The 15451-nt window shown below is 43.9% G+C and overlaps 1 protein-coding gene across 1 annotated transcript in view; it reads right to left on the minus strand.

The window, feature by feature from the left end:
- Positions 1-15445, minus strand: part of Tspan5 (tetraspanin 5) — a 143979-nt gene extending 128534 nt beyond the window's left edge. The window contains exon 1 of the mRNA XM_013029705.1: positions 15310-15445. Within this exon, the coding sequence (XP_012885159.1) occupies positions 15310-15390 (81 nt within the window). The 5' untranslated portion in view covers positions 15391-15445. The remainder of the gene's footprint in view (positions 1-15309) is intronic.
- Positions 15446-15451: the final 6 nt, after the last annotated feature.

Raw genomic sequence — 15451 nt, forward strand, 5'->3', positions numbered from 1 at the left:
TATACTTGAAGATATGACAGCTTGTGTCTTCTGCATCATGCAGCAGTACTAGAGCAAAAGGGCACCCAAAAAAAAAACCCTCTCAGTCCATCCCATTTATGCCCCAGAAGAGAGGCCTGTTGGTCACTCATTCACTCAGATGGGCAGCCCAAGCAGTCAATGATCCAGGTAGTTCAGGCCAAAAGCCTGCTCTTATGACCCCCTGAAGAACACAAAAGGGAAGAGCCAAGCTCTCTGCATCGTTGACTCTTTACAGCCTGAATATGTGTCTGAAATAGAATAGACACCACAGGCAGTGTTTATGATACACAAAAACATGAGAGATATAGTTACAGCCATGTACAACATTCAGCCAATATCCACCACCTCAGATATTGGACCTGTAACACAAGAACTGATCACCTGAAACTCCCAGTACAAAATACTAATGTGGGACAGTGTGGTTGTGGTTTTGCAAAGAAAATGAAGAGTGACACTGGGTAAAGAAAAGGGGAAAAAAACTGACAACCAACAATAGCTCAGGGTTCATGATCTGGTCTCTACGATAAGAATTATATGCCATTCACAGACAATGAAAAGAACATTGTGAACACTGGCTAGATCTTTTTCTCCTTTAGTTATTTTGAGCATGCACTTATGTAGGCAGAACATTACAGAGAACCAAAAAAAAAAAAATGCAACAAACTGAGATTTTCTTAATGCTGCTGAAAGGAAGGAAGGAAAAACAACCAAAAGATATGATAGGTGCGGGGGATTCCCACCAATTTGTATTAACTCGATCATCCTCAGACTCTGAGACAGATTCTTGGTCTTGAGATGCCTGTGAATAATATTAATTAGGACAGGAATGTAGCTCACTGGTAGAGCCCTTCCTTAGCATGTGGAGTTCAATCGCCAGCACCCCAAATACTACTAAGCATGCACTTCATATATAACGAAAAGACTCAAAAAGAGAGTAGATAAGGTTACAAGCCTAGAAATGGGACTGGGTAAAAAAAAAAAAAAATCATATATGCCTGAAGCCCAAACTCAACAGCAGTCACCTTTGCCAGCCAATCACCAGAGTGCTAGTATAGGACATACGTGTCACTCTCTAATATTGGGCCAGATAAAGAATTCTCCAGGACTAGGGGCATGGCTCCAGCAGTAGAGCATTTGCATGGTAATATGACAGCCTGAGTTCAATCCTCAGTGCTGACCATCCCATCAAAAAACAAAAAACAACAACAAAAAATCTCTTCTAAAAGGGCCCATGACCATCACTAAAAGGGCTGAGACCTACTGACTGTATCATAGCCCAAAACAGAAGTATTGGGGAGCAAGAACTGCATCATTAGCAAGTATAACCACCTACTTGGAAGAATGAAGTTTAAGGCCGCTTCAGGGGAAATATTAACACCAGGGGAAATTTTTGTAGGAAGCAAAACATTATACTTTGGAAAATGCTTAAGTCAAGTGTTCTACTTTTATTCGGACTACTTAATTGAGTACAAAGCATTAAAATAGCTGGCCTGAATATTTATTAGAGCACCAGCTGTTCCCTCCAGATTTTTTAGAAATTCAAGTCTTAGTGCCAACTACAATTTAGAAAAAAAAAATTTTTTTGACAAGTAAAAGTGTCCTATGTCATGTAATACATGCCCAAATAGTAACTAGTAGCTGGAAGAGATGTAGAATATCACTGTCTCCTCAATGAGAGGAGCCAAAATGTTTTGCCATCCATTTCCAAACATATTTTGTGACTGAGCTTTGTGATTATATACTTAAAAATTATACCTTGCCATTTGTAATTAACAATCTTTTATATACATATGGATAAAATCACAAAGCTAACCATGGGGCTTGCACTCCATTCTGGTCTGGGTTGTTTGTTTTTGCTTTGTTTCCTTCTAGGAGTCATGCTTAGTCTCAATAAACTGTCACAGAAAAAAAATATAATTTGATTTTTATTCCAATGTTTATTATTTCAACAGATTTCTATTTTAGGAACCTAGTCACAACCAAAAACCATAGTTTTTAAAGAGAATAGGAAAAGGAAGGAAAGGAGAAGGGAGGAAGGGAGGAAAGAAGGGAGGGGGAAGGAAAGGAAAGGGAAGAAGGGAAGGGAGGAAGAGAGAGAAAAAAGGAGGAAAGTAGGAATGGAGGGGAAAAGGAATGGAGGATTTGAGGATGAGGGAGTAAAAGGAGAAAGGAAGGGAGGGAGAGAGAGAAGGAAGGAGAAAAAGGAGGGGATTAAGAAGAAAATAATGGGGAAACACATTGTGCATAATCTTAACAGGGTACATTGAAACTTTAAAGAAAACTGACAGATACCATGTCTGTCTTCTGTGCCTGCCTTGCTGTCTCCTGTCTTTGTAACAGTACAGCAAATCTGGGTCAGGGAAAAGGAGCCATGCTGGCCCTGGCATTGAAGACTGTCAACTCTTAAAAGGCACCTCACAGCAAGCCACGCCCCTCCGTGCAGCAAGCCACGCCTCTCATTAAAAAAGGATTGGTGACACTGCAAGGCAAAGCAATAGACCTAGAGACGTTGATTTTGGAAGGCTTGACAGCTTGCTATGGGTCAATGGAGTCCAAGGCGCTGACACACGCAGAGCAGTCAGGAGAAGGAAGGGGTAGGGGGTCAGAAAGTCCCTTCTTCATCGTGCCTGTTGGCTGAGTAACGGGCCCCTGGGTCAGGATGATGGTGCCATAGTAGAATGCAGCACAAGTTCTCATTAGAGATTTTTCTCATTCTGTTTGCAGGGTTTGCAGATTTAAAAATAAACTGGCATTTTTGGATTAAGAAAAATTCCATGAGGGATTAAGAGGCCACTTTTGTTTGGGGGGTGGGGAGGAGGTTAAGCAAAAAAGCAACAGTTTATGTATTGGTGAAGTCACTCTTTGGTTTTCAGTCTTGCCTTACTCCATTCCCCTGTGTCCCCTCCTGACCTCAATGGGAGGGCGAAGCTGCATTCCCCACCCCACCCCAAGTCCCCCTGCAAAACAAGCCACAGCTCCTCAACCCTGGCTGAGCATGACAGTGACCTGTGGTTGGTTTTCTATTTAAATACTAATTCCATGAATCCTATCATAGATAGAGCTACTGAGTCAGATTCCTAGCAGAAAGACTGGTTCGCTGATGTATCTCAGAGACATACCTATTGGTTCTCCAGAAACCACCTCCAGTGAGCAAGAACACTGTCTACACTGGATGAGAGTGGAGAGAGAAAAGCTTCCAGAAACTATCACTTTTTCTAAACATACCTTAGCCATCAAGATTTTTTTAAAAGCACTAAAGGCTAAAATGGCCTTCGTTTTTCTTCTTTTAATTCAAGCAAGATCCTTTGGCAATGGCTTGGAAATGTTTCCCCAAAGACTTGGGAGTCAGCTTGTGGCACTATTGGGAGGTGGTGGATACTTTGAGAGGTCAGAAGCCTCCTTGGAGAAAGTTAGATCATTGGGCTGGGAGGGGGGGAGGGGGAGGGGAGAAGGGGGGAGGATGCTCTCAAGGGGACATTGAGATCTTGATCCCTTCCTCTTTCTCTTTTCTTTCATAGCCATCATGAAGTCAGCAGCTTCCTCTGTCACACCTACCTTCCTACCACAATGTACTGTGGTAGTACCAGGTTAGAACCAGGTGAAATTAAACAAATAGAGTGTTCATTAGACCAAGGAAAGATGAAACTTAACTGGAACAAACAAGTCCCAGGTAACCTGAGAAAGTTAAATATAGACACTAGGAATGGAGCAAACTTTAGGCCTGGCATTTCCTGAAATTTGCAAAGTGAGTAAAACTAGGGCCAAACTTGAAAGGCGGGATCTCCCTGTAGAGAAAAACTCCAGGATAGTCATTAAAAGGGAAAATTCCAAAGAGAAAGGCTTGAAGTAAACTGGTGAGCTAAGCACCAGGTTACTGGAATTCGGTGAATAACAGTGAAACTCAGAAAAAGCCAGAAAACCTGGAAAGTGGTTTGATTTTGGGTGTGATAAGTAAGAAGTTTGGAATGTGGTTTTTGCTTTGAGGACTTATTACTTTGCTTCTAGACAACATAATTGTTATTTCACTAACTTGCTACTTTGCTGGGAAGATTTGAGATAAGGACTTTGCCTTGTGACTTATGGCCTTGGTTATTGGAATGACTGGAATGATAATCCCCATTTTGTAATCACTAACTGCTAGCTCTACTTCTGTAATTTGCTTCTTTACCCATCACAAAACTACCACTGGCCACCTGTGGGTGGCCCCCTGGCTGGTTTTTTCCTATATAAGCCTACCCCTGTTGAGCATGGTTGCTGTTCTTCAGTCTTGGTATATAGTAAGGGGCAGCCGCCATAGCTATTGAACGATTCCTAGCCTTATTGACTGGGGATTCCTTTCACCAATCGTGGGCTCGAGTCCCACCGGCCCAGGAAGTTGGGGTACTTCAATAGGAGAGACAAATATAGAACTGAATCTACATTCAAACTGTTCACTGGGGAAGTGGTGCTGTAGCTCAAGTGGTAGAGTGTTAGCCTTGAGCTGAAGAGCTGAGGGAAAGCACTCAGGCCCAGAGTTCAAGCCCCACTACTGACCAAAAAATAAAAAATAAAAAAATCTTTGGGCCCTCAAACTGTTCACTGGAAAGTTAAGGCTTCTAATGAACATTTAACCTAGGGTGATGGGCTTAGCAGAGGTTCACCTGAAAATGAGATGAAGGTTTTTATTCACTAGAAATTCAGCTGCAACAGCAACATTGCCTAGCTGTCAGGGAAAGTATGTCCATTTTAGCCTGGACTAATACAAATACTTGCACTGCGAGATTCATCTCTCACAAGGCATTATCATCTCTGGATCACACATACGATCAGTGGATAATGAGTCTTTGGAAAATTATTTCCTCTCTTTTTCAGATGACTTAACTAAAATTGTTCCCTAATCTGTGAAAGTAACTTACTCAAAGTCAAATCACAGCAGAAGCAGAGGCTCTAGCCCTCTAGACTTAGCTCTCCCTGAGTGATTTCAAGAGTAACAGCCCAGTGCTCTCTGGATGGTTGAGATGACTTTCTAAACAAAATATTCCATTACTCTACATCTCGTTGCAATGAGTCAACCTGTATCTCTAGTTAAACATTTTGTTTTTTCCCTTGCCCTCCCCAAATTATACCAACATCAAATACAATGAAAACAGGGGGACATACAAAGCAACAAAACAAATCACATGGTACCTTATAAATACAATAGCAAGAAAGAAAAAAACCACTTATGTCCCTATCTTGGTGTTCACTTTGCTTAACTTCATCTTCTCTGGTCATATGTATATAGCTTTTGACCTTTTCTACTTGTCCCAGACATATACTAGTTATTGCAAATAAGGGAAACCATGGGACCTATGTTTTAGTATATTAACAGAAGTGTATCCAAAGGAGATGTGAGATAGACCACCATGACCAGGGCAAAGCAAAACCTGAAAATGGTATAGGAAACACAGGGATGAGTCAGGAGCTTTTCAAGATGGAAAACAGAAGGTGCTGAAATGATACAATGGCTATCTTTAAAATTATGGAGAGTAGAAAGAAAAATACCTGTATGCGCACACACACGCACTGAGGCTTGAATTCAGGGCTGGGCACTGTCCCTAAGCTGTTTTCTACTCAAGGCTGGCACTCTACCATTTGAGCCACAGCTCCACCTCGGGCTTTTTGTTGGTTAGTTGAATATAAGAGTCTCACAGAATTTCCTACCTGGACTGGCTTTGAGTCTTAGGATCCTCTTATCTCAGCCTCCTAAGTAGCTAGGATTACAGGTGTGAGCCACCAATGCCCTTGGAGAGGTCATTCCTTTGTTGGGACCAAGCAAGGTAGGCCTCTGTGTGAGCCACAGCAGAGTGCCGGAGTGGGAATGGAGTGTAGATTGTGGCACAGGATATTGGAGCAATGGCAGTACTGGAGCAGAACTACAATGAGGCACAGAGGCAGTAACTGAAGCTTGCTTATATATGAGCAGTTTAAGCAAATAAGAACATTATGAATAATGGGAGAGAGCAATCTGTCAAAGGTAACAACTGTAAACACAGAAACTCTGTGAAATCAGATAGGAGTCTGAGGTACCTCTGTGAACTCATGTGTGTGTGTTTTTAATAGACATAGAAAAAAATGTAAAGATGTGTATATATATTCCACAGTCCTGTCCTTGAAGAGAACCCAAAAGTAGTCACACTCTAACAACAATGGGTACACCGACCAGCCAAACTTAGCTTCTAATCACCATTTTCCCTTCAAAGGAACCAATACTCTTTGGAGCAATGACTGATCACGAAAGATGACAGAGGGAAGTTCCAAAAGGCAATTGAAACATCCTCTCAGAAAGCAAGGTATTACCAAAGATGGATGGGACTTTAAAAAAAAAAAAAGGAGAGGCACAAGAACCAGCATGAAAGACTGCCAATGGCCAAATATCAAAGTGAGAAATGAGAGTGAAGATGAAATCACACAGGAAGAAAAAAGGAGGCCATAAGTTCTTATTGATATGTTAATTAACCTAATTAATTGAAAATTCTGGTGAGAAATGGTCTATTCACATAGTTTCAAAGGAGCAAAAGTAACTATAGGCTAGAGACACTTGGCAGACTACACCTTAATCAAGTGACCATTGTCAGCAATGAGAACAGAAATCAGTAGTAACTGACAGGATATAACGAGGACCCGGCATCCCGGTGGACCAGTTCTGCCAAAGATGCAGAGCCTGAATGGAAGCCTGAGGAAATGGCAGGCAAACCCAAACTGAAGGACATTCTACACAACAATTAGTTTGACAGTCTTCAGAAGGGTCAGACTGTTAACAGTAAAGGACTGAAAAAAGACCGATATGATGCCTTGTTCTTACCTGCTTTATAAGGCATTACTGGACCAACTAGGCAACGAAGTGAGATCTAAGCACTGCTCAGGGTAGTCAATGTACCAATATAATTCCCTGGCATCCATAATATACTGTGGTTATAGAGGAAAATACCATAGCATGAGCCATATGTGTGATCCATGGTGCTCACAGCTTGCCTTCAAAAATTTCAGGATAAAAACAAATTCCTGGGGTTAGGAATGTGGCTTACAGGTAGAATGCTTGCCTAGCATGCATGAAGCCCTGGGTTCAAGTCCTCAGTACTACATAAACAGAATAAGCCGAAAGTGGCACTGTGGCTCAATGGTAGAATGCTTGCCTTGAGCAAAAAGAAACTCAGGAACAGTGCCAGGCCCTATCCCTAGGACAGTCAAAAAAAAATTTCTTAGGCCACTTGTGATTTTCTTACAGGTTTGAGATGAGTTTCAAAAAGAAAAATTCAACAACAGTACACAACAAGGATGGAAGTTTCTGAGAGACAAATTATATCTAGTTTGCAAATAAAGTAGTCAAAAACCAGATTCATTCTTAGAAGGCTGGCACACTATTATAGAGAAAAATGTTTTCCTGACTAGGAAGTTTTAAGTGTAACTTCCTGTATACTTGTCAATGATTCTCTAATTCATTCATCCATCATACACTTATTAAATATCTACTGTGTTTCAGACAATGTGACACACTGAAGATGACTAAGGGAAAATAACCACATGGATGGATTATAATCCAATAAAGGTGATGATTTAGAAGTCTGAAGTCAGGAAATTTTGAGACAATCCATGCTGTATGTGACTCAAGAATGCCATCTTTAACCCTCCAGTTTTTATTTATAAATTTTCAATGGACTGTATAATAATTTATTACTGCATCTTATTTTTAAGAACAGGAACATTTCATCCTAACTTTTTTGCATGCGTGGGTGGTGTTAATTGTGGCATATGCAGAAACTTTATCACTTTTCAATTATGAACAGATGTAAATGACTTACTTGATGTTTTCTTTTAGAATAAAAAGCATCTTCTAAAATAAGTTTCCAACTGAGAAGCTAGGGCCCTAGTTATAGAAGAGAATACATACTCCAAAAGTGAACCCTAAAAAATTCTTCACCACCACTACCAAAAGTTACTCCATTCCTCTGTGTTCCAGATACTTCACTGATCACAAAGTAATCATAATAAGCCTGTAAACTTGATTTTGAGATATGAGAGAGAGAGAGAGAGAGAGATCATAACTGTAAGGCTAGGTTCATTGTCCTAGGCATGGTGGTACATATCTATAATCTCAGATATTTAAGAGACAGAGCCCAGGAGTTTGAGACTAATATGAATAACATAGTGAGAAGAAAGAAGAAGAGAAAGAAAGAAAGAAGAGAGGGAGGGAGGGAGGGAGGGAAGAAGGAAGGGAGGGAGGGAAGAAGGAAGGGAGGGAGGGAGGGAAGGAAGGAAAGAAAGAAAGAAAGGTGAGGAAGAGGAGGGGAAGCAGGGGAAGAAGGAGAAGAAGAAGAGGAGGAGGAAGAGGGAAAGGAGGAAAAAAGAAGAAAAAGAAGAAGGAAGAGGAGGAGGAGGAAGAGAAAGAGGAGGAGGAGGAGAGGAGGAGAAGGGGGAGAGGGATGGGAGGAGGAGGAAGAGAAAGAAAAAGAGGAAGAGGAGGAGGAGCAATAACAAGAAAAAGAAGGAGGAGGAGGAAGAGGAGGGCTGGGAAGGTGGTTCAATGGTAGAGCGCTTGCCTTGCATGCATGAGGCTCTGGGTTCGATTCCTCAGCACCACATAAACAAAAAGAAAAAAAGCTGGAAGTGGCACTGTGGCTCAAGTGGTAGAGCGGTAGCCCTGAGCTGAAGAGCTGAGGGACAGCACCCAGGCCAAGAGTTCAGGCCCCACGACCGGACCCCCCCCCAAAAAAAGAACAACAACAAGATCAAGAACAAGAAGAAGAGGAGGAGGAGGAGGAGGAAGAAGACAACAATGACTACACTGTTTTTACCATTTTGCCACAGACTAATTACACTGGACATTAAGACAGTAATCTGGTGAAATGAGCTCACTATAGCAATTTTATGTTGGGCAGAATATTACTTGGTTTTCCAACTTTTCCCTTAGGTGTCATTTCAACCTTTGAGTATTTTATCAAGCTGTGGCTTGTGTGCATCAGTACCTCTTCATTAGCCCAACCCAAAGGGACAGGATGGGCAAGTTGGGGTTCCCTTTCTGACTCCCCGCCCCCACCCCAAGGTCTGCCCACCTCTCCTACACCTCCACAGCCATATTTAGCTTTCTTCCTACCATGGCCTTGTAATTCAAAAGGCAATTTAAAGTTCCATATGGTTGCCATCGAAGCTAACAGATGCCTAGCAAATTAAAACAAAAATTATGACTTATAAACTGCTGATGTATCATCATCCCAGAACATCTTGCGATTTATAGTGAATCATATGATAAGGCTTCCTCCTTGTCCTTCCCCAAGGTTCCCTCAACTGCCTCCTCTAGGAATTGAAGCCCTGGAAGCAAATTCGATGCAATGTTCTACCATCCACAGTGGCTAAACCTTCCCTATAACACGACGTAATATTCAAAAGAGCAGTGACCCAGAATTGCTGTCTCAGGTGCACAAGGGTGTTCTGTCCATCGATAGCAAAAAGAAGAGAAGATGGACTTGGGTCACATAAGTCAGCCCAGGCATCCACTGATCTAAGAGGGGCTTTTCTACTAAGTAACAACAAAATCTGTCCATTCTATGTGCCTTGTCTTCTCAGCAGATCTCAAAACATCTTCACCACCTGGTAAGGTGGATGCCCAAGTGTCCGCCTAGGGCATTCTAAAAGTACTGTAGTCCAAAAGGATGCCTGTGGTAGCTGGCAACAATCATGATATACCTACAACTGTGAAGTATTGAGGCCTGTGTGACAGTTCCTCCTTGAAATGACAACGCCAGATGCTTATGTCATCTTTTCCTTCATAAACAAGAAATGAAGGTTCAGTGACACAGACTGTTTCCCTAAGTAGGCTGAGACCTACAAGGACCTAGAAGGCTGACCTGGACAGCTCCCAGTTTCCCCATGAGAGGGAGAGAGTTCTTCAGTGCTTTAACCAGGGGAAAGATGCGAACTGACACCTTGGTGTCTCCACACAGTGTAGCTAGCTAGAAGCAGCTTCTTCCAGCATCAGAGATGGGAGGAAGCCATGTACACACACTCAGCTCCCTGGATGATTCCTCAGAAGCATGACAATTTCACATCAACAACCAGAGCACCATGTGGACCCAAGCAGCCCTGTAACCAAGTAACCCCGGCCCAGCCACATACCACCTACCAAGACCCAAGCCACATATCACCTACCAAGACCCCAAGCCACATACCAGCTACCAAGGCCCCAAGCCACATATCACCTACCAAGACCCCAAGTGAGAATCACCCAGAAGAGGAGTCATCTCACAGAACTGTGAGCTCTAATAATCAATTTTTATTTTGTATTGCTTTTAGGGCATAACAGTAGCAAAAAGAAGGAAGGAAGGCAGGAAGGCAGGGAGGGAGGGAGGGAGGGAAGGAGGGAGAGAGGGATGGGCGGAAGGACGGAGAGAGGGAAAGAAAAAAAAGAAGGAAGGAAAGAAGGAGAGAAAGAAAGAGAGGGGGGAGGGAGAGAGGGAAGGCTACAACCAGTGTCTCATACCTGTAATCCTAGATACTCAGGAGCCTGAGACCTGAGGATCGAAGTTCAAAGCCAGCCTGGACAGGAAAGTCCATGAGACTCATCTCTAATTAATCACAGAAAAAGTCAGAAGTGACACTGTGGCTCAAGTGGTAGAGTACTTGCTTTGAGTAAAAGGAGCTCAAGGACAGCGCCCAGGCCTCAAGTTCAAGCCCCAGGGCCAGCAAAGAGAGTATATTGGAAATGAACTTTAAAACTTTGAGGGTTGAGAAGCTGGGGGGAGAGAGGGAAAGCTGGAGAAACCAAGGGAGGGGTAACAATGTTCAACAAGAATTGTACTCATTTCCTTACTTATGTAACTATAACCCCTCCATACATCACCTCTACAATAAAAAAAAAAAAATCTGAGTTCAAATTAATTTCCTTGCCTAAAAAACCATTAAGTATTGGAGCCAAGAACCAAAGCAAATGATGGGGGGTGGGCTGTGCAGATTGAGCAGCCCCAAGAATTGACTCTAAAAGAAAAATATCATTCTCCTTCCTCTACCCCAAAGAAGTCTCAAGAGTTTTCTGTGAAATGTCATAGTATGATGACACCATCAATAAAATCAGTTCCCTCTGTCTTGAGTTGTTCCAATGTGTTACAAACAAAACAAGGTTTCCCCACCACCCTGCGATCACTAATGAGAAAGGAATCTGGACAAGATGTTGACTTGGTTACTCAGAATATCATTACGACTGTTACATAAAAGGATTCCGATTTTACACATGAAACTGTAATTCTAATAATAAAAATATACTTAATGACTCAGAGGACTACATTTGAGATTCACAGTGAAGAGAGGGAAGCATGCAGACCATGCCAATAACTTAACAAGCCAGAAGAAAGGAGCAAAAGACATTTTTTTTTAATAAAAGGATCTTTGAGGAAGACATGAAAGTAATAAAACTGGTCATCAGCCAAGTCTCAGAGAGAATAAAGTCTATAGCTCAACCAGTGTCCCTGTGCATGCTATTTTCTTTATATATTTGTGCCTGTCTCTTAGCGTTTTATTTTGTTGTTGCTGTTTAGGTTTTGTTTTGTGGGCCATTTTCTTGGTGCCAGTACTAGGGACTGAATTCAGGGCCTCAAGGCAAGAGCTTAGCTGAGCTGAGCTTTTTCACTCCAAGCTGGTGAAGGCACAGCTCCACTTCTGGCTTTTTGCTGGTTAATTGGAGTTCAGAGTCTCATAGACTTTCCTGTCAGGGCTGGCTTCAGATTATGACCCTCACATCTCAGCCTCCTAAGTAGCAAGGATTACAAATACAAGAAACCAGTGTCCAGATCTGGTAGTATTCTTCCACAGAAAAGACCTATTCTTTGTCAGAAACAGAAAGAATTTCACAACTCAACCAACCCCTTCATTCAACCGATGAGAAACTGAGGCCCAGATCAGTTATTTAACTGACTAATAATCAAACTGCAGATTACCACAGAGACCCAAACTGCCGTGCAGTGCCACTCTGTGTTCAATTTTCTCCTACCCGAACTATGCCTTCAAGTGTCTTCAATGCATTTCAAATGTAGCCTAGCATGTCAGTGTGAAATGAAAGATTAGGACCCGTGGTCTCTGTTAGCAATCTCTCCATAATTGTAAAGGAGCAGCATGAGGCTGCTATTTCTGCCCATCAAGACAGGTTGGAGACTCGGCAGAAAGCAGAAGAGTGCAAGTTTTTGAAGCAGATGGCCAGTTACTAGCCCCTGTTGCTCAACCACTAACCTCTTCATCTGAATTGTTTCATCCAATAGCTCAGAGAACCTCCTGCCAAGCATCCCTAGAGAAGTTGGTCCTGAGGAACTGGGAAATTTAAAACTGGATAATGAGGTCACAGAAAACAGAAGAAGAATGTCATAAGGTGAGTACGGGAGGAAAACTTTGAGGGAATATGTTCTAAGTAGATGAGAGAGGAACCCTCAGAAATAACCACCTACTTAGTCTGGCACTGGTGGATCACGCCTGTAATCCTAGCTACTCAGAAGGCTGAGATCTGAGGATCGTAGTTTGAAGCCAATCCAGGCAGGAAAGTCTATGAGACCTTTATCTCTAATTAACTCCAAAACACCAGGTGAAGAGGTGTGGTAGAACAATACCCTTGAGAGAGAAAAAAAAAAAAAACCTCAAGGTCAGTGCCCAGGCCCTGAGTTCAAGACCCAGAATTGACACAGACAAACAAGAACAAAACAAAACAACAACACCTACTTAATAATTCTGTCTGGGGTTGTTAGCTTCATTCGGCAGCCCCAGCTTCCCACAAAATTCCTTCCTACCTACAGAAAGATCTTCAAACTCTGACAAGATGTTGGCTGTATTCTGGAACCCTCCATGCAAGCAACCTGCATGCCTTTCAGGCTCTCTCCACAATTTCAGAGATTTTGCTGCAACCTAATCCTGAGACAAGACTAAATTTGCCTCTGCACTCTACAAAATTACACCAAACTGTCAAGGGGGAAAAGAAAGGGCCCAAATCCTTTTATTTCCTTTTCATTCCCTGCTAGGAAACTGCAGAGAAAGCCCCTGGGTGCTGTTTGTTGCCTGGTAGCTGAAATAGGCAACTTTTGGAAGTATTCAGGCAGAACCAAGAGGCCTGGACTCAATGCCCCAGCAGCCCAATTCCACAGCCCTGGCCTTCCCAAGTCACCAGGTTTCAAGTTCCAAGAAAATCAGAATGCCTCGCTCAGAAATAGGGCAACCCACCACTTTTAAACATTTCCAGAAAGGCTGGGGGAGAGAAGCAAAGAAAGAAAATAATTTTCTTCTTGCTGTATTTGCAGCAGGCTTTGATGACAGGGAGGGGAGAAAGGGAATGCTCCTGAGAACCATGTACAACCACCCACAAAAACTGTCTGTGAATGACTGCCTGTAATACCTATTCCCTTATCCACCTCGTGCATATTTTATACCAGTCCTGGGGCTGTAACGAGGGGCCTAGGCATTGTCCCTGAGCTTTTCTGCTCAAGGTTGGTGTCCTACTATTGACCCACAGTTCCACTTCAGCTTTTGGCTGGTTAATTGGAGATAAGAGTCCCATGGACTTTTCTGCCCTGGCTGGCTTTGAACCATGAGCCTCAGATCTCAGCCTTCTCAGTAGCAAGGATTATAAGCATGAGCCACCAGCACCCAGTTTCCCTCATTAATCTTTATGAATCCTGAGCGTAGATGACATGCTGAGATAAAGTCCCTTCCCACCCAACCAAACATGCATGGCCTGTGCAAAATACTCCTGCAGAAAGTAGAAAATAACCCAGCATGTGCAGGTAGGAAAAGAATTTATTATACAGTACGTTCAACTATTCTCATGCTATGCATATAGGTATAGCAAGCAAGCCAAATTAAAGGAGATCTGAATCAATACATCCAGATTTCAGACTGCCCCGGATTATTTATTATTGATCCTGCAGTTGGATCGCTGTTTACCTTGCACTGAAAAACAACTTACAAACCACCACCACCACCACAGCCACCATCTTTACTTTCTATAGGGGTTGGGGGGTAGTGAGAAAGAGCTGAGAAGAAAAAAAATAAATAAATAACAGGGTCCCCCCCAATCTGTTTTCGCCTGTCCTAGACAAGTCTTTGTCTGGTGGCTGAACACGTTTGCGAGCTGCCTTAAAAGAATCAAAACAAAACAGAAGAGTCAAGTCCCCAGCTTAATTACAATAGGCGCCGGGCACAGACTGGAGCGCCAAGCCAAGCATGAGTTGAATCTTGGGGTTCAAGCATCTGTTTTCTTCGTTTCCCCGCTCCACCACCTCCTCTTCCCCGACACACTCCCCCAGTAAAACACGTCTCAGGCACCTTCTCTGCATTTATGTCTCCCAGGGTTCCCCCAAATCGGTCCCTTCTGTGTCACTCCTTATAAAAGAAGGACAAGAGGCACCGAGCACATTGGAACATCTGTGCACTGGGGGGGGGGGCTGGCTATTATCCTATAATGCTAAATACGGGGAGGGGGTACACCCCGCCACCCCACACGCCCACTTGGCTAGTCCATTATGCAAAAGCAGCAGCAGCGCTTGGCAGCGGAACGGGAAGCGCGTGCAGGAAGCGTTATTTACGTGCCCATTACAGCACCCTATACACGGCATCTGCATCCTACACAAAGCCGGAGATGGTGCAAGCCAGATCCACGCTGAGCATGGCACAGACTAGCCGCGGACACACGGAGCCCGGCCCTCGTCCAATCAGATCCTGGGCAGAAGGTGGACCTCGGGTCGGCTCTGCCCGCTTTGCCTGCCCTATGATGACACCAAGCTCTGCCCAACATCCATATTCCACCACCACCACCCCGCATCATCAGCGCCAGCAAATCGGATTCGGGTGCCTGCGCGGTGCTCAGACTGCCCGAGCCCTTTTCTGAGCTCTGCATCCCGGCTTACTCGCTCTCTACAAAGACACCCCAAATCCTGGGTCACCCCCCCCCGCCCCAGCCACCTACCTACCCACCCACGTTCCGCCTTGGGTTTTCTTTCCTTCCCACCCGCCCCCTTTCTCCTCTCATTCCTAGAAAGGATTCAACGTTGCTCCCTCCAACGTGCGGGCTAGGCAGGAAAGGCAGAAGGCAAAATAAACGCCGTCCCCCGCCCCCCATCGCCCGCTCCCCGCGCGCACCCCCCAGAGTCCGGGCTCCCGCAAGCGCCCCGCGAGGAGGCGGGGAGGGGGGGCCGGGGGGGTTCAGTGGGCTTCGCGAAAAGTAAAAGCGGGCGAGCAGCGTGAGGAACATCGTGTCCAGGGGATCGACCACAATCGCTGCCGCCCCGGAGTGCTCCAACTTACCCAAAAGATGACATTGAAGCCGAAGATGAAGTATTTGATGCAACAACTGACTTCAGGACCCTTGTAGTGCTTCCCGGACATCCTCTGGGTTCATGAAGACACGCTCGCCCCGGCAGCCCGAGTTTGGAGCCCCCCGGAGCAC

This window comes from Dipodomys ordii, unplaced genomic scaffold (genome assembly GCF_000151885.1).
Source record: "Dipodomys ordii isolate 6190 unplaced genomic scaffold, Dord_2.0 Scaffold122, whole genome shotgun sequence".
Taxonomy (NCBI): Eukaryota; Metazoa; Chordata; class Mammalia; order Rodentia; family Heteromyidae; genus Dipodomys; species Dipodomys ordii.